Source organism: Zeus faber (genome assembly GCF_960531495.2).
Source record: "Zeus faber genome assembly, chromosome: 1".
Taxonomy (NCBI): domain Eukaryota; kingdom Metazoa; phylum Chordata; class Actinopteri; order Zeiformes; family Zeidae; genus Zeus; species Zeus faber.
This window is the reverse complement of record NC_137193.1, coordinates 24,335,958-24,361,640: the sequence shown is the minus strand read 5'-3', so window position 1 is coordinate 24,361,640 and position 25,683 is coordinate 24,335,958. Positions and strand designations below refer to the sequence as shown.

The window sequence follows — 25,683 nt, the reverse complement described above, 5'->3', positions numbered from 1 at the left end:
ACACGCACACACACACACACACACACACACACACACACACACACACACACACACACACATGCCCATACACACATACCCACTGGCTACATGTACCCAAATAACCTAATAATCAAACACCGTCCTCGGAGACTGGGAGGGCTTGACGGAGTGAGTGGGGACACACACACACACACACGCACGCACGCACGCACGCGCGCGCTTAAATCAGCATATTGTGTTGTGTTCCAATCACAACAGATGTTGCACAAATCTGCCACATGCACTCCCCACACCCACAGTGTTGTATTGTATGCATGCGTGCGCGCAGTGTAGAGACATCCAGCGCCCGTGTGCGTGTCGCTGGGACTTCTGTGACACTTGGCGTACGCGCGGTGGGCGTGCGTTTCGCCGACAGCCTCTCACAGTCACAGCCAAGGGAAGGCTTACGGGAGAGGGGGGGGAGGAAAAAAAAAAACGGGCTCATTAAAATCCGGTCTGCAGACCTCCGCTGGCAGCGACGCGCACAAGGTGTGGAGCGACTCCTCTCCGGGCGATGGAGCCGAACCTGAGCCTGTGACGACGTGGGGATTAACACGCGGAGGGTGCATATCTCGATTGGGGAGGGGGGGGGGGGGCACAACATGGCGAAAACCGGCAGAATCTGAACTTTAAGAACCAGTGTTCGGACTACTCACTACCCAGGTTCTCCAAAATTAAAAGGGATCCGATCCGATCGGAGTGGAGTGGGCTTCGTCAGCGCGTCCGGCGGAGAAGTGTCGAGGAATACGCCATGGCCCGGTTGGGGACCCGGCAGGTGCTGCTGATCATTGCGATGGTCACCGTCGTCGTTCCAGTCTCTGCTCACGGTAGGTCCACCCGTGACCGCACTAACAATCCCACCCTGCGTGTGTGCGTGTGCGCGCGTCACACCTACCTACAAAATCACACCTTCACAGTTCTCCCGGTTTGTATTAATTTCACGGACGACGTGCGAAACGCGCGGTGCGTTGACTGATGGTAATCCACTGTGGTGTACGTGGAGGCAGCGCTTGATTTTGCTGGAGAGGAGCCTCACTCGAACCCGGTGATGAACGGGTATATGAACTGATCCGACATGAGCGTCCAACCCCATGAGACTGATTTACTGTCGGGTCGTTAATGGCAGTCGCACACCGTCCTAATTGATGAGCTTTACTCTGATAGTAAAGGAGAAGGGGGGTGGGGTGGGGGAAAAGGTGGTGAGTGGACGGTGTGTTGCAGTGGGCGACGCGGTGCGTGGCTCCGACAATGGCCAGATTAGGCGCACCGTGCCCGGGCCGCGGGGGGCCGTTGGCGGCGCCCAGAGAAACCCAAATTCCTTCAATCAAAGCCCAAGACAACCCCCACGGATCCCCCACGGACCCCCCCCCCGCAGCAGACTACATGCCGTCTGGGTTGGGGTCTCTCCCGGACCCCGGGGGTCCCCAGCAGACCCAGTCACATGACCACCAAGGGACCATAATGAACCATTTCCACCATCCCACCCAGTGCAGAAGAAGCGCGCGGCGCTGCCCAGCAACAGGGTGGCGCGTGCGCGCGCAGGGTCGCCGGGGTTCATCACGTGCACGCGCTGCCAACGCGGAACGCACATCAGCCGCGCGCCCTCAATGTGTAACCGGGCGTTAACATTTCGACATATTGACCGATAATTTAAAGCCAGGGCTCTGGGCAGAGCTGTCTACATATTAATACAGTCTCTATCTCCGAGAGAATCTCTCCTCTTTATTTCCAAATGATCTATATATTCTTATATTTTCTTGTCTATAAATTGTCCAGATTTCTATATCTCCAATTTCACAATTTCTTTAGCCTTCCAGCTGAATGGGCACTGACTGCCCTTATCTGCCCATAAACGCACATATTGATTTAGGGAGAAATGCATGTGTATAAACTAATCTGAGGCATCACAAGCTTAAAGTGGTAATCCGTAAGATTATTTTGTTAAAAAAAAAAAAACCCCAAAAAAAAACCCCAACATATTATATACTTATCACGTTTGTTTAGCTGGGGCTTTACAATAAATCATTCCATGTATTTGTGTTATGCATGTGCTCGTACTGTTTCCCTTGTTGGTGGTGGGGTCTGCCTTTCTGCAAGATCGGGCACATGCAAGAAGTGAAAATCATGATAAAGCATTAGCGCTGGTTGTGGTCAGTCAACTGTCGGCAAAAAAATGCGGCTATCGCCTCAAGTGACCGAGAAAAAAATAAAAGAGTACCAGAAGAAGTGTCCATCTTTGAGCAAAGATGAGGGTAAACCCAGATGTTAAAAAAAAAAAAAAAAAAAAACAACGACTAATGGAACTCCTGTAGCGTAGCCTAATCTTTCCAACACAGACGACCTTGTGGATTGCCACCTTAACAACTGTACCGATGAAAACCACAGCAGTGTTTAAGGATTCTGCTAATGACCTCAATCTCCTGCAGGTGCATCGGTGCTGACTCTCCGCCTGCAGATGCTGCCAAAACCACTCCCCACTGCCACACCCACTCATGCACACTTGGACATAGTTACATATGCATGTGCACAGCCACATATTAATCATCTTGGCTCATGACCAATTTATGATCAAAGAAAACAGAAATTGGAAATAGTCAAGCCAAATTTTTGCTAATTCCGTGTGTGTGTGTGTGTGTGTGCGTGTGTTGGTGCTCTTGTGTCGTTTTGCATGTGTGCCTGTCGATTCTCAGTTTGACTTCTTGCATACTGTGAGGTCCATCTGCCCTGTAGCTCCAGAAACCCATGACATGTCACAACGGATCACATCCTTCTTTCTCTCTGTCTCTCTCCCTCCCAACACACACAGAGAACACACTATCAATAGACGGCTGAGATGAAGGCAGCAGATTGGCGAGGGATTTTGAGGAACAAATAAGAGCCAAAATTACTTAAACATGAACTCTTACCACAAAGTTGAATTGAAATGTTGATATACGGCGCTCAAACCAGATGAATGGAGATGGATTTTATTTATAACAGTTTGGTTAAATCCAAGCCCTAGGATTTAGCATCAGTATGACATGGCACCTGTTGGTTCTTGTAAATCTATGTACCACTCACTGAGCACTTTATTAGGAACACTATACTTATACTGGGTAGGGCCTCCCTTTGCTCTCAAAACAGCCTCAGTTCTTCTCGCCATGGATTCCAAAAGATGTTGAAATATTCTATTGAGATTCTGGTCCATGTTGACATCATTGCATTACGCATCCATTCCTGACGATTTGTCAGCTGCACATTCATGCTGCGATTTCCCGTTCTATCACATCCCAAAGGTGTTCTATTGGATTCAGATGCGGTGACTGGGAAGGCCACTGAAGAACGTTGACCTCATTGTCATGTTCACGAAACCAGTTTGAGACGACTTTTGCTTTGTGACATGGTGCATTATCATGCTGGAAGTTGCCATTAGAAGAAAGGGTTAAATTGTGGCCATGAAGGGATGTACATGGTCAGCAACAATATTCAAATAGGCTTTGGCATTCAAGGGATGATTGATCGGTATTAATGGGCCCAAAGTGTGCCAAGAAAAAATTCCCCACCCCATTACACCACCGCCACCAGCCTGAACTGTTGACACAAGGCAGGTTGGATCCATAGATTCATGCTGTTGGCGCCAAATTCTGACCCTTCCATCGGTGTGCCTCCGCAGAAATCAAGATTCATCAGACCAGGCTATGTTTTTCCAGTCTTCAACTGTCCAGTTTTGGGGAGCCTGTGCCCACTGCAGCCTCAGCTTTCTGTTCTTGGCTGACAGATGTGGAACCCGACGTGATGTTCTGCTGTTGTAGCCCATCTGCCTCAAGGTTTGACGTGCTGTGCATTCTGAGAAGTTTCCGCTCACCACAATTGTACAGTGGTTATCTGAGTAACCGTAGCCTTTCTGTCAGCTCGAACCAGTCTGGCCGTTCTCCGTTGACCCCTCTCGTCAAACAAGGCGTTTCCGTCTGACCAGCCCGTCTGGCGCCGACAATCATGCCACGGTCGAAAACACAGAGATAACATTTTTTTCCCCATTCTGATGGTTGATGTGAACATTGACTGAAGCTGCTGAACCACATCAGTTGTACTGCTGCCACACCATTGGCTGATTAGATAATTGCATTAATAAGTAGGTGCATAGGTGTTCCTAATAATGTGCTCATTGAGTGTAAATGTATGTATGTCTGAGGGTCGTTTTCCTATAAAGAAGCATGGATGTGTATGAATCCAACAGTAATGACAAGGAATGTGGCAATAGGGGCTCTGATCGCTCAAACTGACCTTAGGAAAAAGGCACATTGTTACCATGGTGACATGCTCCTCTCAATGCCAGAAATGAATCTATAAGTTAAAGGGGTAAAACATGTAAATAAATCGATAAATATTATGTATAAATAGATAAATAATACATTAATTGCAGATCCACTCTCATCTTGCTCTCATGTAATCTACACGTTCTCTTCATCCTTGTAATCACTCAGTTTTCCACCCGCTGACATGATGCAAAATATACGGCTTAACGAGGAATGAGTTGAACCGTGCAGGAAGATTCCAAGTGAAGTTATTATTCAGAAGACACTACGCTCTTATTTTGCAGGCTCTTTCTGTCGAATGTGTTTTGTTTCTTTGCTGCCAAAACACCTGAGAAACATACCACCTCCGCATGTATTGAACGGGAGTTGACATAATACGCTCATTGACTGGCAGGCTGGGTGGCTGGTTGATTGACAGAAAAACAAGAGAGAGGCGAGAGAGAGGGAGAGTGGGAAAGAGAGAGAGAGAGAGAGAGAGAGAGAGAGAGAGAGAGAGAGAGAGAGAACGAGTGAACACTGGCTCCTCTGTCTCTCCAGCTCTCCACTACTCCTTTCAACATGGGCACCTCTTTACATTTCACCATGGCAACGTGTGTGCGCGAGAGTGTGTGAGGTGAATCTCATGCTTCCTCAGCCGCCGCTACTCTTCGTGACTCGAGGCACGTTCGGATGGTTTTTGTATCAGAAGTGCCAGACGCGGGCTGCAGCGCTGCCATTGGACAAGCTCAATGAAATGATCTCATTGGGCACGGTCAACGCAGCATGGCTGTGGGAGAAAGATCCAGCCAAGCCCAGCGTTTGGCTGAGTTTGCCTGCTTTAACAAATGGAAAAAGCCAAAGGAAAAGTGTGTGTGTCTGTGTGTGTGTGTGGGTGTGGGTGTGGGTGTGTGTGTGTGTGTGTCTTTACCCATATTTATTTACCATTACCATCTGTGCAAGAGACAATGGTACCATTGTAGCAAACACAAGCAAAACATTAATGCTCCCCTTCATATCTGGTTATCAAACAGGGGAATTGCACATTCTCTCTGAGAATCCTGTTTCTTTGTCTGCCTGCCGCTGTGTTCTCTCTCTCTCTCTCTCTCTCTCTCTCTTTCTCTCCCAGTATCTCTCTCTTCCCTCTGTATGTGCAGATCGGGTGCAGAGGGAGTGCTTGTCAGACGCTAACGTATAGCGCTAAATCCTAATCTAATCCTCCCCCCAGTCTTGGTCACTAGAGCACATTAGTCAATCACTATGCCTAATCCCACAACGCTACGGTCTGATTGCCCTGCAGACTTCACTTCTCCTTTATATGTCAATCAATCATTTGACTTCCAAATGGCAACTGAAGCGACTTTCCATAACTGATTTATTTGGCGACCCACATTTCCACGAACATCATGAAATGCCAGTCTTTTCTTCTAACCCAGAACAAACCTTCAAGTTAATCCTAATGCTGATCTTAATATCAATTTGTGGTTTTGGTCATTTGGCTGCATGTAGCATAGGAAATAGCAGTTTGCCAGCGTAACTTGCCATTTGACGCCTTTAGCTGTTTGACCTGAATAATTTGGGGATAACATCATTCTTCTCCACAATTGGTGCATTGAAACACAAGGGTAGTCCACAACTTGTGCATCTCTGGATTACAAGGTGTGGCTATTGAATTTATTATTTTTTGTTGTTTCTGGTTGTCAGGGAGACACTCAGTGGCCACTGCCAGCAGGCGACATCATCAGCACAACCAATCATCTGTCATCAAGGAGGCCTTCAACACAAGGATGGTGCTCAGCGACGACTCGGCAGAGAGGGACCACCTGATTGGTGCAGGGATCGGCTTGGGGGCGGGGCTTCCACACGGTGGCGGCAACCATCACCGCTCTCATAAACACCTCCAGCTGGACTTCGCAGAGGAGGACCCACCAATGGGAGAGGAGCTGACCGCCGGAGGGGCCGGCCCGGACCAACTCAGCAACCCCACCTCTGATGATGTCATCACTGTGGAGTTCCACAGCCCCGCCCCGGACACCATCCCCTCCGGTGTCTCCCGCGACTGGCCCAAGGCCCTGGGCCCCATGCAGCAGAAGGGGGGAGACCCCACCGCGTGGACGCTCTCCGACTTCTACGACTATCTGTCGCCTGATGACGACCTTTCGGCCTTGGATACGACCCCCGAACCAGAGCCTTCCCCTTCGCCCCCGGCTGACATGGAGGACGAGAATCCGCTCCTCTCCGGTTCCGCTGTTGTCCCTCAGAACATGAAGCCAAACGTGGAGAGTGGGCTCTCTTTGCCCGCTTCCCCCTCCCTGCCAGGTTTGGACCGAGGTCAGGGCTTGGAGCTCGGGGGCGCCGTGGGGAGTGACGGCTGCAGGCTCGGCTTTCTGCGGTCCGGGCCCGGTGTGTGTGTGTCCCAGTGTGATGTGGAACCCAACTTCTGCTTCAATGGGGGTGTGTGTACTGTGGTGGCGGGAATGGGGGCTTTCTGCAGGTGAGGGAAACACACACACACACACACACACACACACACACACACACGTATGCACGCACGCACACGCACACACACACACACACACACACACACACACACACACACACACTGACACTCAGAAATGCAATTAACACACAGGCACCCGCTGTATGTGCCAGGTTGAGATGCTTGTATGAAGTGATGGGCCCTCCAACTACAAAAACTCTGCACATAAATTTCAGGTCAAAAGGGAACACGTTTTTAGTGCGCCACTCATATATGAGACATCTACAGCTTATAGCATCCCATAAATCCAATAGAATTACATTTTGGCTTATTATTTTATTTATTTGCACAGTTGCACTATTCTTATCTTCCAAACAAAAGGCCTTGTTTAGTACAGTTAAGACAAGACCCTCTCCCCTAAACACACACAAACACACACACACGCACACACACACACACACACACACACACACACACAAACATATGTACATCCAGTCACAGACCCAGTAGGAAGTGTGTCACAAAGGTTCGTAAAAACCCCAGCGGGATCAGCCAGGGATTAGGAGTGTTTTGGGGACAGGGGGTCCAATGGCGTGTGCTTGTGTTTTTATGTGTGTGTGTGTGTGTGTGTGTGTGTGTGTGTGTGTGTGTGTGTGTAGGGCCTATGTAGACTGTGGGCTGTAGACTAATGTTAATTCAGGTACACACACACACAGACGCTTACACACACACACACACACACACACACACACACAGGACTGGACAGAACCAAACCATCTGCTTTGTGCATGTGTACTGTAAGCTCGGAGGTTAAATGCTGCTCACCTTACCATGTCTGCTGAGTAATAACACACACACACACACACACACACACACACACACACACACACACACACGCACACGTGCTGATCCACTGATCTCATTAGGGACCAGGCTGTAGAGAGAATCCCTACTTTGTTGCTGGACAGAACTGAGGACACTGTGTCATCCCTTCTGACGACAATGTTACATTGTTCAGCACATCGCAGCTATAAGCGGCCACGTTGGAGTTCATCGTTTTTAATTTTTTACGCCCGGCACGATGGAGGGAGACAGAGTTATACCACTTACACTGAAGACAAAACGTGACAAACTGGATGTGTAGTTTTGTGTGGATGAACTCACGTTGGTTTATTGGAATCCCGTCCTTTCCAAAATATGCTGATAAAAGCAGGTTTCGTAGCTCCTCCCAAGGTCCCTGGTCTCCCTGATTACAATGAGATTGGGCCTTGACCCTCAGCCAGCCCTGCTCTGTGCCACAGGGGAGGTGCGACAGGGGCAGAGCTAGCGTCTGATTTATGTTGAACTTCGAGGACACATTGCAATATCCCCGTCCCCATCAGCTCCAAACATGAAATAACAAATGACCATTGTGCCGTTTTACCTCTCTCTCTCACCCTCTCGCCACCACTTCTGTTTTCTATTTCTCGCTCCCTTCTTTCACCACCCCTGCTAGGTGCAATGTTCAGGAGTACATCTGGAACAAGGGCACACGCTGTGACTGGGCCATCACAGAGTTCCAGGTGATGTGCGTGGCAGTGAGCGTGGCCTCCTTCGCCTTCCTCCTCCTCCTCATGATTGTCGTCTTCTTCGCCAAGAGGCTGCACCGCCTCAAGAACGAGAACAAGCGGCTGCGGAAACGCAGGTGTGTGTCCACGCAGGGACAGAATGACCACAGCTGTGTGTGTGTGTGTGTGTGTGCGTGCGTGCGTGCGTGCGTGCGTGCGTGCGTGTGTGTTAGTGTGTGTGCACGGGCGTGCGTGCATGCGTGCGTGTGCGTGTGTGTGCAGCATGGTGTTGATGAGAGCGTGATGTTTGTGTGCTGAAGTATTTAATGTTGTGCAAAAGTACGCATGTTGTATGCATTTGAAGAATTCTCAGGTGTTCTCAACTTGAAATTTAGAAATTTACTTCAGTTAAGATGTGCATTTTAAAAAGAGGTAACCTGAATAAAATTGGTTTTGATCCAATGACTAGAATTGTTTCAGTGTATGACAATGGAAAGCATTTTGTCCTTTTTGAGCATGTGAGGCTCTGTGTGTGTGTGTGTGTGTGTGTGTGTGTGTGTGTGTGTGTGTGTGTGTGGTGTACACATGTCTTTGCATTGGCATGTATCTGATGCATGGAGCTTATGTGGATACAAGGAGGACAAACGTAAACAAAAGTGGACAGAATGCAGCTTATTGGAGAAGACAGATCACAATAAGTTCTCTCTCCTCTTCTGACCCCCCCTTCCTCCAGTAAGTACCGCCCTCAAAGCACCGAGCCGCAGACGGACGGCCTCTCGGTTTCTACCACGGCAGACGGCTCGCAACCAAACGTAAGGAAACTGTGTGAGACCCCCCCGCCCCCTCCCCAAGCTCATGCCCACAACCTGGCGTACTATGACAACATTATCTGTCAGGTATGCCTGCCTCTCCTTTCGTTTACTCTCCTGTCACTGCTACTCTTGCCTGTGCCGGTCACCCAGTAACCGTCTTCCACCCATTACTTTTTCTGTCCTGTCATTTTTTGTTTGTTCTATTGGTATAATGTCTTCTTCCTCCTCTCTTTGTTCACAATGTTCTCTTCTTGAGACTCTCTCTCCTCACACTTCATTATTGACTTCATTACTGATGTCTGACTGGGTGTCTGTCAGCATGTCTATAAGTTATGAACATGTGTGTGTGTGTGTGTGTGTGTGTGTGTGTGTGTGTGTGTGTGTGTGTGTGTGTGTGTGTATGCCTGTCTTGCTGTAGTGATTTGTTACGATGCTCTTATCCACTAACCAAAGCTGAAGTCGACACACAAGGGGAGGGTCACCTTGCCTTCGTGCAGTTAGACCAGAAATGGGCGGTCAATTTGACGCTCACCTTGTGTTTACCTTTGTGTGTCATCATGCTTTTAACATCCGCTCATCACTCATCTGTTCAGAAGCCGGCGGTGAGCGGTTATACTTGGGAATTTAAACCCAGAAACCCTTATAACCACCACCAGGTAAGACATGGCCGCGTCGCCTGCAGCACCCTCCCCCTGCTGCCCCCCCGTGCATCGATCTTATCCACTGCTCCACCCCTAGATGTGAATTTGATTTCTCTGTCTGCCTCCAGCCTCCACTCCAGAAACTCTTCCTGAATCTTATCCTGTATATGTAGAATTTACATGAATCTTTTTTTTTTTTGTAATAATTGAATTTATTATCACTTATTAGGTATACAAGCAATCAGATATTAACTCAACTTTGAAATGAACAGGTCTTAAGAAGGTTCCTGCTAAACAACTTCCATATATATACTGTATGTACTGTATATATATATATATATATATATATATATATATTTTTTTTATTTTTTTTTTAAGTTCATATACATGAATATATTTCTGTCTTATTATTACTTCTTTATATTATTAAGTAATTTTTATCTTCTTCAAAAGCTCAGAATGGGAACTGAGCCTCCATTTGGGCTCATCTGTTTTCCTTGCTTTTGTGACCACAGGGCTCAGGCAGCCATAAAGTTCTTTATGCAACTCTCCCAAATGATTTCCCCTTCTATTTTACCATGATCTCTGAATGCAGATTACACAGTTTAGGCAGTAAATTGCTTTCGCTCCAGAAACCTTGTGTGTGTGTGTGTGTGTGTGTGTGTGTGTGTGTGTGTGTGTGTGTGTGTTTGTGTGCATGAATGTGTCTTTGGATTAATATGTGGATGCCCCTGTGTCTTTATTTGCATCTTTATTGCGATTGTTGTACTTGTTTTATTGTACTTGTTGTTGGTTGCATAGACACAAGTGACACAAGTGGCGGGGGCTCGTGCGCATGTTGTGTGTGTGTGTGTGTGACAGACCTTAATAAGACTGATGGAATGTCAGAACTGCCCTAATGAGTTTGTGTCTCTAGTGAAAAGTGGCATAGTTAAATTGTGGAAAGCAGTTGCTTGTATAGTGTGTGACTGATCGATGGCGCCCCACTTTCTGCTCCCTATCCTTGTGACCTTCATATGTCTGTAACGAGCCAATCAATGGCTGCCGCGCGCATTCACATCACCACACATGCCACGTTTGATAGGCAAGTGCCGTAATACACATTTAGTGTTCATACATTTTTGTAGCTTTCTCCAGACACATGCATCAATGCACACACACACAGATACACACAAATAATACAGTGCAGCATAGACCAGCACAAAACATTGACTTATTTCGTCCCGACGGCCGTATATTAACTTAGTGTTGTCTGGTGTTGTAACCCTCTGCCTGTTAATAGCTCAGGGACTTAATGAACTGTATAAGTCCCGACTTGCTTTATTTAATTGTAGCTTTTCTGACCAGAACTCTATTGGCATTTGTGTGGGTCAGTAAAGTCCCTCAGCAGTGTCTACCTCCAGGATGCTGTAAATGTCAGTGTTCGGGGCTAAGAAGCCCCCGCAGGCATTCGGTTGTGGCTGCAGAGTTTTGAATGTCAAGAGATGCAACAGGTCAGTCTGAAAAGTGCTGAGACTTTATTTTGCTGATAAGGATAAAGGTCCTGGGGATTCTGTTTGAATATCAAGTCAGAGCGGTGACAGATTAGCAGGGCTATTAGCCTTGAACACAGTCACACAGGCCTTCATTGATACAAGGCCACACGAATACACTCTCTCTTCCGCTTTCTCTCACGCCCGCACGCACGTGCACACACGCACACACGCACTCCCCACTCAGTCACATTCACACACAATGAGTCAGTATCATTAAGAGGATTGCCTGCCTATCTACCTGTGTCCTATGTGAAGGTCTCGCTTGTGTCAAATGTGTCTCTGCATGTGTGAGTGTGTGTGTGTGTGTATGTGGTGCACCATGTATTACATCTACATGAATTCTTACTCCAGGATGAGCCTCAGAAGCAGGAGGAGCCCGAGAAGTCTCCGCCTGCCAAGGAGGAAGACTCCATGAACATCCGCAACTCCCACTCGCCCAAGCAAGAAAACAACCGTCCGATCTCCGTTGACCACGACCACGACCACGACCACAGCCGCACGCCCAACAACACGGAGGAGAAAGCCGAGGTAAACTCGCTCCAGAACAACCTTGTGTGATACTGTTCTGCCGCGCCAGCGTGCGAGAGGGTAAGTCCAAACCATTCGCTACGTACGTCCAGAGGCGACGGCACGTCTTCTAAGTTATCGTGACACCCTTGACACCCTGTTCTCCATGAAGAAGGTTCTATTTAAAATCCTCATTAGGGCTCTGGCTTCAGGCTGTATCTTGAGAAGCACAATATCCTAGTCTACACCAGGCGGCCACCGACCACATGGTGGCGCCGCTGCTTCCCCTCGTTCCACTACCTGCCTCTTTCGCTCATGTTGGACTAAAAACCTGTGGCTTGGACCAACTAATGACTGACTCCTCCTCTGCGACGCCCTGCTTCGATCTGACACTCTCCGACCCCCATGTCGTCTCTGCAACCCTCGAAACCCTCCCCCAGCCTCCTTCTGCCCCCGCCTTACTCTCTCGTTTTCTATCTCTCTCTGTTCGCATGCATTGATGTTATCGATGAAAACTGTCTGAAAACACGATATTAACAAAATAACTAAGTGATCGTAAAGTGCATCTGTGTTGCAGAAAAAAAAGTTGATGTTTTGACATTGGTGATAAATGGATATGTCTAGACTTGATGGAATAAAACAGTATTGCTTGGAATTGATATTTGAAAATATATATATATATATATATATATATATATATATATACAAAAATATACACACATATATATATATATCTATAACACACGCTGTGTCTTGGTTTTCAACGTGATTTATGATACTTTGATGTACTTGAGGTTATTTTATACTTTTTGGGTATACATGCAAGATTGTAGTTGAGAGTTGTTGGAATAAACATTTTTAATTTTATCTAGCTTGTCCCTGTGTGTTGCTTTATGTGCTCCACTGTCGTCACCCTCCTCTCTCTTTTTCTGTTTTTCTCTCTTTATTTCAAACTCTATCTCTCTCTCTTTGTGCCTCTCTCTTGCATGACTAATTTCAAGCTGAATTCTGACTAAATGCCCAGCTGCTAATATGTACTGAATGCACGGCTGACCCCGCATTTGCTCCACAGAAGCATGCTCAATGCCTATGCCTATGACACACACACACACACACACACACACACACACCCACACACACAGAAGAGAGTGACTTTTTTAAAATCTCTCATTTCATCACAGACAAATCAATGTTAGGGAACAAAAAATGGAGGTTTTCTGAGTGCGTGCCAAATCCGTCAACATACAGTATCAATTAACAGTATATAATGTGTCATGAACTGGTCCATCCATCCATTATCATGACCCACTCATAACTGTTCAAACTTTATTATACAGCGTTATAGAGTGTGTAGGGTAATATATAGGCTTTTCATGTGTGTTCAACCTTATTCCTCCCTTTTCTTGCTTTTGACAAAATCCAGCTTGAGCTTCCGCTATCATCCAATTTATAATGTTTTATGTTGTAGCCTGTTATCTTCTATGATTCACTTGAAACCACTTACTGATACATTTTCAACAATTAAATGGATTTCACAATGTATGTTTTTATCTAGCATGCGCTGTCATTTCCACTTTAACCATAGTTCAATATCCTTCTCAACTAGCTTCCATCATTATTTCTCCTCTAAGACGGTCGCTATTCTGTTGCGTCCTCTTCCTACTTGACATGTTTCCACATCAGGATGCAGTCACCATCGGCCTGCAGCTGCTCCTGCCCAAAGAGGCGAAGCTACACCCGGAGACCAGCCCGCCCCTGCAGTACGACGTCTTCCTCTACAAGCTCGCCAACCACGGAGACCCCGCCCACCCGGGCCACACCCCGACGAACCACAAGTCACATGCCACCTCCACCCACGTTGCATCGAGATCACCCAAGTCACCCAAAACACCCAAATCACCAACCAAGTCCTCAAAACATGTCCAGGAATACCAGCCCGGTAACCGTCAACCCTCGTCAAGTAAACACTCTTCATCTGGATGCCACTCCTCCCCCGGGCGCCACTCCTCCCCCGGGCGCCACTCCTCCCCCGGGCGCCACTACTCACCCGGGCGTCACTCGGTGTCTGGTTGCCATTCATCCCCCAACTGCCACCAGTCCCACTCCCACCATGCCTCTTTTCAGTGCCCGTATCAGGCATTCTCCTCCTCCTCCACCCCACCGCAGCTGCGCAGGCCCAGGGGCCGCACCCAGGGCCCCAGCTCGGGATGCTGGGGTCCCGAGTCCCAGGGGGTCCAAATGCGTCCCTCCCCCTCCTCCCCCCACCTCACCCAACCCGCCTCGCCATCCCGGGCCAGGTACAAGCCGGTCAGCACGCGGTCCCTCCCGCCGCTCTCCTAACCTGGCAACCCAGCCTCTATTCACTGTCCATACCTCCATCCAACATCCGTCCATCCATCCACCCATCCATCCATCCATCTGGCCATCCTTTTGTCCATCCAACCACACATATGTTCAGCCCCTCGTATTTTTTCATACAGGAAACAACGAGACTGAGGACACTACAAGGAAACACTAGAGACACAATTTATTACTTAACACACACACACACACACACACACACACACACATGCGCGCAGCTCAGTTAACCTAACTGAAACGCGCACACTCACTCCACAGGAACCCACTTCCACTAGCACAGTGCCAATGTTAGTGATCGTCCAAGTTTATTAAAGTAGTATTAGATTGTTTATTGACTATTTTGCTATTCAGTGTGTAATGTGACTTATTTCATATTTTCATAGACTTAATCTCTTTTTTCATGTTTCTAACTCAGAATAAATCGATAACACAAAAGAGGCTTGGGGCATTAATTGTCTTAGGTTTTTTTCCGGGTTTTTTTTAAATGGAGAATGATGGCAAGAAATAAGCCACAGAGGAATGGAGAGAAACAGAAAAACATCTAAAAATAATTTAAGGAGGAGAAAACTAGAGCACATTCTTGAACAATTTTGGAATTCTGCACTCTGCTTCCACCTCGAGGACAAAGTAAGTATTGCAGTCTAAGGCAGCCATTCCAAATAATTGATATACCTTTTAATACAAAAACAGCTCATGTTGGCTCTGAAATGAAATTTTGCTTGCCTGTGATCTAAAGTTTAAATAAAAATAGAAGATTTAAATATTGTAAAAAAATACAATGAATTATTGTGGGGTTAGGTTATGCAGGTTAGTTAATCAACCACTCACCTGCTCTCTAGAGCTGGTGGAGCTCCCTTATCAAAAGAATACGTAATGAAATAAATGTATTTCTGTATTCGCTGTTCGCCTGTGGGCCTAAAGCTGTGCCTACAGAGAGTGTTTCCATGTGCACAGGCGGTCTTTCCATGCTGCATAATAAGGCAATTGCCTGGAACCTTGTGTGCCACGGGGCCTTGTGAATTGGTGTGGATTTATTTTCTGTTTTCATTGATCAGTGATTGGCAATGTCACTCACATCCTGAAATTGTCCCAGTAATTTGAATTAGAAAATAAGGCCCTGAGAGAACGTACGGAGCGGACACAGACATGGTGGCCAGAGGAGGGTAGTGTTGGGACTTCAGTGATGAAACGTTTGTCTCTTGAGAGATTGGGCTCCTTATGTGAATGGAGTTCTCACAGGCTGCTGGGCTTGCGACTCAGATTTTTTGTTTTAGTCCATGCCTACAAAACAACAGCCCAAATGTATGTATAGTATGTATGTATGTATGTATGTATGTGTAAAAATGTATGTTGTCTGAATTCATTACATAATATAAATCAAGCAGGTGAATAAGCAAAAGTAACAATAAACTTGTTACTCGGCACTACAAGGATTATCATCAGTACAAAACCTAGTCTGATAAATGACATTGTACCATTCAATGTGTTTTCTAATTGGATATTGAGAAATATTGTAATTTATATTGTATAAAATGACCAATATTCCTCCATATCTAGTCCTAAAACCCAAAATGGATTGAAGGCCCAAAAATGTGATATCTACTCATCTCTTGTACACAACAAAACAAGATGGACATGGCTGTCTTCTTCTGAACAAATATCTCCACAGTTCTTGTCTACAGCAGTAAATTCTTTCAGAACTTCAGCCACCCACAGCTTTCTCTCTGAAAAACCATGCGCATCATTGTTCCCGGAGGGGCTCCAAGGCTCGCCACCAGGCCTCACTGACGCCTGGCCGTGGTGCCCGGGCGCTTAAAATCACACCGTCGGTGCTGCCAAGCTCTCTCAGCATCCAACCCCCAAGTCCTCCTACAGGAGCTTATCTCTTTGAGCCACGGAGACTTAATGGCTGAAGTTGTCTCCTCCAGTCATCCGATTTCCGAAACAATGGTGTTTACTTGGATGGCAAATTGTGGACTTCAACCTGTGATAGCAGCACCACAGAGTCCTATTGGGTTCCAGCTTCTGAGATAATGACATTTTACAATAGTGTTCCAATGTTTTCTATTGAAATAAATCCATTTGTATTTATACTGGGAGTACCAGTTTTGTTGTTGTTTATAACCTGTGCTGTCAGCATGCTGGGTGTACAACACAGCATTTTGAGTATTTCATGTCATTGCATTTAGGTCAGAGTTAGTCTGCAAGTGGAGTTCAAGTTCTCAACCGCCAATGCAACTGTTTAATCATCTAGAGCTCTGTGGCAGTTTAGCCTACCACACGCCACCCAAGTGGCACGTGGTAGGGAGAATACCTGGCCTACCCCCCACCAAGCAGAGAACAGAAAAAAAAAAAAAAAGCCTAAAATTTTGATTGGCACAAGGTTACTGTACCTAAAACGACAGACTGACACAGGGTTCCTATGCCTTGAATAATCAAAATATCGGACTCTGAAACAGGGTTCCAATACATTTAAAACAAACGTCCCAAATTTTTTAACTGGTCCTCTTCCAGAGGACCTGGTTCGCCGGAACACCACTGTCCACCGGCTTCCTTCCCCCAGAGTGCCTATGCAGACTCCCCTCCTCTCTTCTGGAGTGTGGGACCTCGGGCTGCTGTGTTGGCCGGTGAAGGTGTGGCCGGTCTTGGCTGTCGCGGGGGCTGCTGAATGGTCCCGGCTGTGGCTGCTGGGTGGAGAAGCTAGCTGCCAGCACGTACCTGTGGTGGTTGCTGCGCCTGCTTCTCCCCCGGTCCTCCGCCGGACACCCTAGGTGCTGCTGCTGCCAGTCGGGAGAGGGTTGGTGCTGAGGCCACCCAATGAACCGCTGGTGGCTCCAGGGCGTCTCCGGACGGCCCTTCTGTGTCCCTTCCTTGTGCTGAAGAGTCCCTGTTCAGGTGCCAGTGTGGCAGTACAACACGCCACGCAGGCGTGGAGTTTCAGGGCCCTCAGGCACAGAGAGACAGAAGAGGGGGGGTTGTAAACACCTGTTTTTTGTAGAGTCTGGGCCAGTTGGAATTAGCCCGGAGCAGATAGACATATGTCATGAAACCGGCTCCTGTCCTGAGTGTGCGTGGGGATGGCGGTTTTACCTGCTGTTCGTTACAACCAACGAGCAACAGGTATGCAGCCACCCTGATCCCAATCACCTAGATCCAGGCTGCTGGCTGCTCACCCCCACCATTCCCACACCACAAACTGCTTGCAATAAATCTGTCCGGTGGACAACCTGGAGGATGACAGGAGCACAGCTTTTTGGTACACAGAACCACCACCAATCCCCCTCTTTGGACAACAATCTTACCACGTTTTGGTCTTTAAACAACTAATCATCATTAATACTCCAAGACGGGGAGAATCACCATGGGTGGGACATAAAAACATAGAACCAACAAATAAACATAGAACCAAACCACAACATGTGCAATGTCAACAGAAGTGTGAGATGACAACATGTATCGTCAAAACAGAATTAATTTAGTCCAGGAAAATTGGAACAGCAATTCGGCACGTGGCATCTTCCTGTGATAGCTAGCAGTAAATGAGCGAGGAAGTGGTGGCGTGTGTTTGCCGTTGATGAGTCGGCCTGTAAGTGCGCGTGTATGTGTGTCTGTGTGTATGTGTGTGCTTGCCTGCGTGTGTGTATGTGTGTGTGTGTGTGAGGTGTCCCCCAGTGAGTGTGCAGGACTTGTCCCAATTGGTTCTGGTGTATGACAGCACAGATACAACCCACCCCCACGTGCATGCACAAGACGCAGCCACAGGCACAGAACCCGGGCCCTCCGATGCCAGGCACTGACCCCAGGCCCGGAGCCAGGTCCTACGCCGACAGACCGACACCCGACCAGAACCACCCATCCCCCAGGTGACCAGGCAGGGCCCCCATCCCACCAACGGCCCGCGCAAATGTGAGGTCAGCATTACCGCAACTGGCTAGATGCCCCACCCAGCCACAAGCCACGAGCTTCCACCTGTGTAGGCGAGTGCGCTCGGCACAGGACACCTGAATGTCCGCCCACCCGGTCGCCCCCCGGCCGACCACAAACCACACCGAGTACACTGAGGGAGTACTTTCTAGAGTACTGTGGGAGCAGCTAAAGTTGCGAACAAAACAACCAAATTACTGTTTGGCTGACATATATTTTTATATTATATATCATAATCTTGTCCCATAGTCTTCTTCTAACTGAGTGGAGAGCATATGAATGGTTCAATTTGAATATTACTTTATTATTTATATTTTTTTGTTGTAAATGTGACAAAAACCTGCACAGCCTTTTTATTTTACAATGAGAGGAAAGAATATGACATCAATGAATTTATTTCGAGACTTTCCAATACCATTCGAGAATGAGTGTGGGGTTTGGTGCAGCGAGGTTGGAGTCAGGGTAGAAAAAATAGCTGTGTAACAGTACATACTATGTATGTACATATATACATGTGTATGTAACAGTACATATGTATGTTTCTGTATACATATGATACAGGAAGCTGACTGTTTCGCCCCACGCCATTTGGGCCACAAAAATGCTTAAAAAAAGCAATTGTCATAGTGTGGCACAGGCTCCAGTTTCCAGCAAAAGGCATTTTAAATGTAATCTCTTTTCCCTTGGGAATGAATCTCTCTTTACCAAAGCACAACACCAGAGGCCTGTTGTTTGTTTTAGGGATGGTTCAGTTTGACCAGGAGGCTCAGTGCTGGAGAGGAGGCCAGGTGTCACACGACTAGACTTCCCGTCGTCGCTGTACGACAACCAATTCAATTATTAAATCCTCTTTCTGCCGTGCAGGCAGGATGAATGAAATATTGAGGAAAACAGACTGTTCCACAACATTATCTGGGGCGCGGAGGATGCTGCGATGAAAGAGTTTTACAATACAACTATATGTATATACTGTATTTACCGTATTTATCAGTACCATCACTGAATATTATTAATGCACACTCTTGATATATATTATTTGTACTTGATTTGATTTGAGCCACACACCCATATTGGGCTCTAAAGTTAATAGAGTCAGCTGTATGCGTGCTACTTCATGTGAACTTCTGTTTTATATCTTATTACATTTTAAAAAAAACTTATCTTTTTGTTTTTACTTGCACTGCTCTGTTGCTTTACTCCCTGAATTCGCAGATGATTAACAAAGTATTAACATATCTTATCTAATCTTTTTATTTTTTAAATCTTATCCGGTGTTATCTTACATCTTGTCCACAGAAAACACACACGTAGAAACCCTTGTTGTTGTATGTCTTTCAATTTCATCAAACTATTTTCCATCCCTTTCCTATGCCCCCCCCCCCGACTTTGCGTTGCCTGCGCTTCCGACCCTTCTGTGCAGATCAGCGTGTCCTTGGAAAAAGCGCGACAATTTGCACAGGTCTGAACGTCAACGTTTGGTTCCCCTCGAAGCGCTCTTAGGGCAACCTCAGCGCGGGCCGCCGGGGGGCAGTGTTCCTCCGTCCCCCTGCGGGATCGGGGTCTGTAATACGCACAGTGACCGCCGGGGGTCAGTGTTCCTCCGTCCCCCTGCGGGATCGGGGTCTGTAATACGCACAGTGGCCGCCGGGGGGCAGTGTTCCCGCTCTTCCTGGAGGATCCGCGTGTGCGCTGAGCGGCGGCGGCGCTGACCTGCGTCTCGATTTGCGTTCACAGTTTAAACATATGGAACGAAATTTGAGTCACTGTTGAATGAATAAATGTGCCTATGAAAAACCCCTGAAATAAATAAGCGAGGCTCTAAATATTTAAATACATAAATGAATAAAAAAAATATATATATATATATAAATTAGTAAATATAGGTCAATAAATAAATCGGGTTTTTTATATTTTAAAAGGGACATTTTTTCAAAGTCAATTTTGTATTAATTTCAGGGGGCTTAAGTTTCATAATTCCCCCCTTTTTTTTTTTTTTTTTGTTTTTATTACACGGCACTCTTATTTCATAATGCCACATTTCCAGTGGTTCTATGAAAATGAACTGGGTGCGGTTATGTCACACGTTCAGATCCGGCGGAGAGACGGGGGAACGCCGGCGCCGCCATTGGCGCTCCCCCACGCAACAGGGGTGGTTGCTCGGAGCTGGTCCTCGGCTCCCGACACCTCCTCGGTTGGAGCCAGGAGCCGACAGGGAGCGAGCCGGTCACGGTGAAGAGCCACCACCCGGTTCCGCTTGGCCGGCCGCACCACGGTACACCACGTCCGACAGCTGTTCCAGCACAGTGCAACTCGGGGGAGAGGCCGGTCGGCAGACCCACACCTTGCCCGGCAGCTGGAGTCGTGGGACCGCTCCCTATCGGCCCCTGGCTCCCGACCCGGAGGTATCGGAAGCTGAGGACCAGCTCCTAGCAGCCACCGCTGTTGCGTAGGCGAGCGCCAGCAGCAGCGCCGGTGTTCTCTGTCTCTCCGCCGGATCCGAATCTGTGACATAATCGCGCCCAGTTCATTTGCATATACAGTCAGGATTACAAATGTGGCATTATAAAATAAAAGATCCATGAAATAAACAAAAGTGGAATAATGAAATAAAAGTCCCCTGAACTGAATACAAACAGTCTTTTGAAAAACGTTATTTTAAAAATTATGTATTGTAAAAATCGATGTATGCATTTACTTATATATATATTGGCTCATTTTTTTATTTCAGGATTTATTTCATAGGCATATTTATTTATGACGTGCAGCACAGTCGCCTATAGGAAGCACCAGCCCTACACACACACACACACACACACACACACACACACACACACACACACACACACACACACACACGCGATGGGAATAACATATGAAGGTATTTCGGTATTTGTAGAAAATAGTCACGTGTGGATCAGTAAATTCAAGTAAAGTAACATTTGGAGAACAATCGTCTTTCCCACAAACACAACATAAGTTACACAAAGCATCAAATTCTTCATTCTAGTTGCACATATCTTATTATATAATAGGATTATAATAATATAGTATAATAATAATCCTATTATATAATATCCTATATAAATTAAGAATCTCATACACTCACATTTTTGCTACAGTTGCTGCAGTACACATTCACGCCTACCCTATCGCATCACACATACCAAAAATGTGCACACCTGTAATGCAATTTCTCCGAAATACATTTTTTTTGTCTTTGATATTTTTCTAGAACAAACACCAGTCAATAACTTCAACTGCTTGAATCTGCCGCTACGAGTCTCAAATGCTGTTTTTTTGCTCACAAATGACAAGTTCTATCCGCTCTGATTTTTGTACCACGTCTCAGTGAAATGTGTAATAAAAGTGATAAGAGCCAGTGGCCCGCACTGTTCAGAGATTGGAGAACCCTTTTGGCCAATCAAAGGAGCTTGTTTGGGTGCTTCCTTTGTTGACCAAAACGCAAAGGGCCCCACTCCTGAAACTTATCAAATCGCGTCAACATTCCAATTTCTGGTCCAAATGTACATCGATATTGATCAAACTCAAACAACAAAACTTCTGAAATGTCCCGGTTCCAGATAGGAACCAGGTTTGGGGGTTTGAAAGTTTGAAAATTTGGTCATCATACACACACACACACACACACACACACACACACACACACACACACACACACACACACACACACACACACACACACACACACACACACACACACACACATTAAAACAACATTAAAACCACTGACAGGTGAAGTGAATAACATTGATCATCTCGTTCAAATGGCACCTGTCAACCGGTGGGATATATTAGGCAGCAAGTGAACAGTCAGTTCTTGAAGTTGTTGTGTTGGAAGCAGGAAAAATGGGCAAGCGTCAGGATCTGAGCCACTTTGACAAGGACCAAATTGTGATGACTAGACGACTGGGTCAGAGCATCTCCAAAACAGCAGGTCTTGTCAGTGTTCCCGGTATGCAGTGGTTAGTACCTACCAAAAGTGGACCGAGGAAGGACAACCGGTGAACCGGGGACAGGGTCTTGGGTGCTCAAGGCTCATTGATACAGGTGGGGAGGGAAGTTCAGCCTGGTCTGGTCCGATCCCACTGAAGAGCTACAAATTGCTGAAAAAGTTAATGTTGGCTATGATAAAAAAGGTGTAAGGCCACATAGTGCACCTCAGCTTGATGCATATGGGGCTGCGTAGCCGCAGACCGATCATAGTGCCCATGCTGACCCCTGTCCACTGGCGAAAGTGGCTACAACGGACACATGAGCGTCAGAACTGGACTATGGAGCAATGGAAGAAGGGGGCCTGGTCTGATGAATCACATTTTCTTTTACATCATGTTGATAGCCCCGTGTGTGTGTGCGTTGTTTACCGGGGGAAGAGATGGCACCAGGATGTACTATGGGAAGAAGGCAAGCTGGCGGAGGCAGTGTGATGCTCTGGGCAATGTTTTGCTGAGAAACCTTGGTTCCTGGCATTCATGTGGATGTTGGGCAGATGGTTTTAATGTTGTGGCTGATCGGTGTGTGTGTGTGTGTGTGTGTGTGTGTGTATATATATATATATACATATATATATATATATACATAAAATTTAGCAGATTGCTGTGCGGATTCAGATGCAGATGGATATGAATGTGTGCGGTTGTGTATGATGCTTGTTTTGTGTGTGCGTCCCCTGAGATTCAGTTAAGACGCCATCACAGCAGATGGAGGGTTTTTTTTTTTTTATAATTAGTGGATTACACACACTGTAATTACTAGCTCAGTGGATTGGTTGCATTGATGAAAGTATTAAAATCCAGAAGATCAGGTGTGACACACACAACACTGTGAACATCAGATTACAGGAGGCTGTAGACACACAACCCCAATAACTGATCAATGACCGGAAATCAACATGGAATAGGATTTGATAATACAATCCAATTTACTGCTTACTGGTCCCAGTAAAAGGAAATATCCCCGCCCGCCTCTCTCTCTCTGGCATCTGCTCTTCTTCTCAAGCCTTTTGTGTCCGACAGCTTCTCTCTGGGAGTCAAACTAAATGGCTTTCTATTGAGGAGTGAGAAATGCCATCACCTTTTACGAGAATGTGTGTGTGTGTGTGTGTGTGTGTGTGTGTGTGTGTGTGTGTGTGTGTGTGGGAGAAAACTATATAATCCAACACACACACACACACACACACACACACGTCACATGTCACAGGGTGGTCAGTGGTCAATCATACTTTACTCTCACTCTGTCACTCCCATCACACCCCTCACTCTCCTTCCTACTCCTCCCCTCACACTCCTCTTCTCCTCTATCTCTTGTTTTTCTCCACCTCCCCCAATTGACTTTCACCTCTCCGCATCCCACTAACCTGTACCCCCCCACTGCCCCCCACCTGGCGGCCCCACCTGCTCCCTCCCACCGCTCCATATTGATTAGCTCGACATCCCGCCGTCCTATTCTTGTGGCGAGGGTTTCCGGCTGTAATCTGTTGACATTTTCCTTTCAGTCACTCACAACATACCACATCCAAAAAAAAATGAGGAGGGAAGGTAGTGGTGGTGGAGGGGAAAAGCAGGAGATCTTAACCTTTTTTTGGCCCATGACCCCAGCTGTTCAGGGGCACATATTGAGTGTGACAAGTCTTCTTCTTTTGTTTCCTTTTATTATTCGGGGTCCATCCCCCTATTGTTACTGTTCGGATTTTTATTACTCTCCTCTGAAATTTTCGGGCTAAAAGTGTCCGGAACAGAACGACTGCTGGAGCTACGGACACGGTTGAGGTGTCGTTAGAACTGGGACGTCGCAGACATCTCGTGGTTCAAGTTTCATCCTAATCGAGCTACATACGAAGCAGAAAATAGTGAAAAACAGACAAAATTAGTAGCTGAACGTTCGTGCATCACCGACACGCCAACGTTCGAAAACCTTCAATCGGGTGATGCAACGGGTAATGCAGTTTTATGGTAAGACGGTTTGTGACATCATCATCCAATGCACTATAAATTTGCAGGTTGTGGTTCTTAGTGTTCATTGGCGTTGTGCGCGGTGCGTGGTGTAGACTCCATCACTCTGTGGTGGTTAGAGATTACAAACTAGGTGTGTATGTGTGTGTTTATGTACCGTGTTACCTGGTCCATGTCTGCGGGGTTGTTAGATTGATATTTTATCTCTTTGGTCTGACTGTAAACCAAGACGTTGTATTTGAATCAAACCCTTAGATTAATCCTTAAAATGTCGTCAGCGTGTCCCTTGAAAACACTGAAATGTCAATGTTAAAAGGCTCATTTTATGAGGATGATTTACAATTTGGAGATTCCAAAAATAAACAATGTGCAGGTATGAGTTTAACAGCAATTCTGAAAAACAAAATTCAGAATGTTTGCACATGGACACAAGATGACCTTTTAATTAAAGGAAATACTTTATATCAGGAGATGAAAAAGTCTGGTAGAATCAATGATAATGTTACAGGAAGAGATTATATTGCAATAACAGAATTGCCATTAAGACAAATTATGTTTAATACAACATTCCAAATAAAGTATGCAAATCTATTTGCTGCCTGTAATGGTGTAAATCACTATGACTCTGGATTGTATAATATACCTATGCCAGTTGATAGAGCACTTAGGAAGTCCCTGTGGAATAATAATGATGCATGTTTATTAACTAGCTTTGATAATACATGTGCAATTATCAAAAAGGGGTCATGGCATGCATTTGTTGATTCACACCCATCATAATAGGTCTGAATAAATATAACGCACCGACTAGTTCTGTTGCTTACTACAACAGCATTGAATCTGTCTGTCATCATTTCTGTATTAGTAATAATTTATTCGGCCAAACTCAACCAGTATTTGAAATCACGGACTACAGACAGATATTATTGACACACAACGACCAACACCAAATAAGGGAAAAATGCAAAACACCCATTAGCAAAAAAGTAGACGAAAGAAATGAATTTCATCAAAAACACACCGTAACTAACAAGTTCGTCAATATTTTAGAAAATAAATACAATGTGTGTCATGAAGAACCACAAGAATATTACACAAGAAATATTGGAAACACAAATTGTTTCCAATATATATTAGAATCTGTTTTTGTTACTTTTCTTAATGCACGGCGGGATACAATCCGTACTGCTATGAAGTGGTGGGAACAGAAAGCTCACAAATGGTATTGTCGTTCACCCACAAACCTCCCAGTTCAGAATTACAACTTACTTTGGAAGAAGTTGCAGCACTCTGACCACAAAGACATGTAGGTTCATGTCGCAGTGAAATACCGTGATAGTAATAACAACAAATAATGAAGTTAAATAATGATGTCCATCATGTGCTAATCTTGTATAACAGTGTTATTCCTTTTGAAATCATTAACACCAATCAATATTGTACTTATCAGGTCGGAGAAATACATGTAAAAGTCATGAAGACGGCACTTTCAACAAAAATACGCTTCACGTACATCACGATGGGAATGAAGCTCATCCTTTGGGAAGACCAAATGAAACATGTGCCCACAGGACAATCAAACACAATGAAGATGCTGACAACCCTCTATAAGGAAGACT

General features: G+C 46.1%; 1 protein-coding gene across 1 annotated transcript; it reads left to right on the top strand.

Annotated features, from left to right (window-relative positions):
* The first annotated feature begins 627 nt into the window (after positions 1 to 627).
* Positions 628 to 14,173, top strand: cspg5b (chondroitin sulfate proteoglycan 5b). The gene is made up of 6 exons (XM_080002188.1): positions 628 to 845; positions 5,994 to 6,783; positions 8,264 to 8,452; positions 9,049 to 9,127; positions 11,655 to 11,831; positions 13,494 to 14,173. The coding sequence occupies exons 1-6, from the start codon at positions 770 to 772 to the stop codon at positions 14,148 to 14,150; spliced, it is 1,968 nt and encodes a 655-aa protein (XP_079858314.1). The 5' UTR covers positions 628 to 769; the 3' UTR covers positions 14,151 to 14,173.
* Positions 14,174 to 25,683: the final 11,510 nt, after the last annotated feature.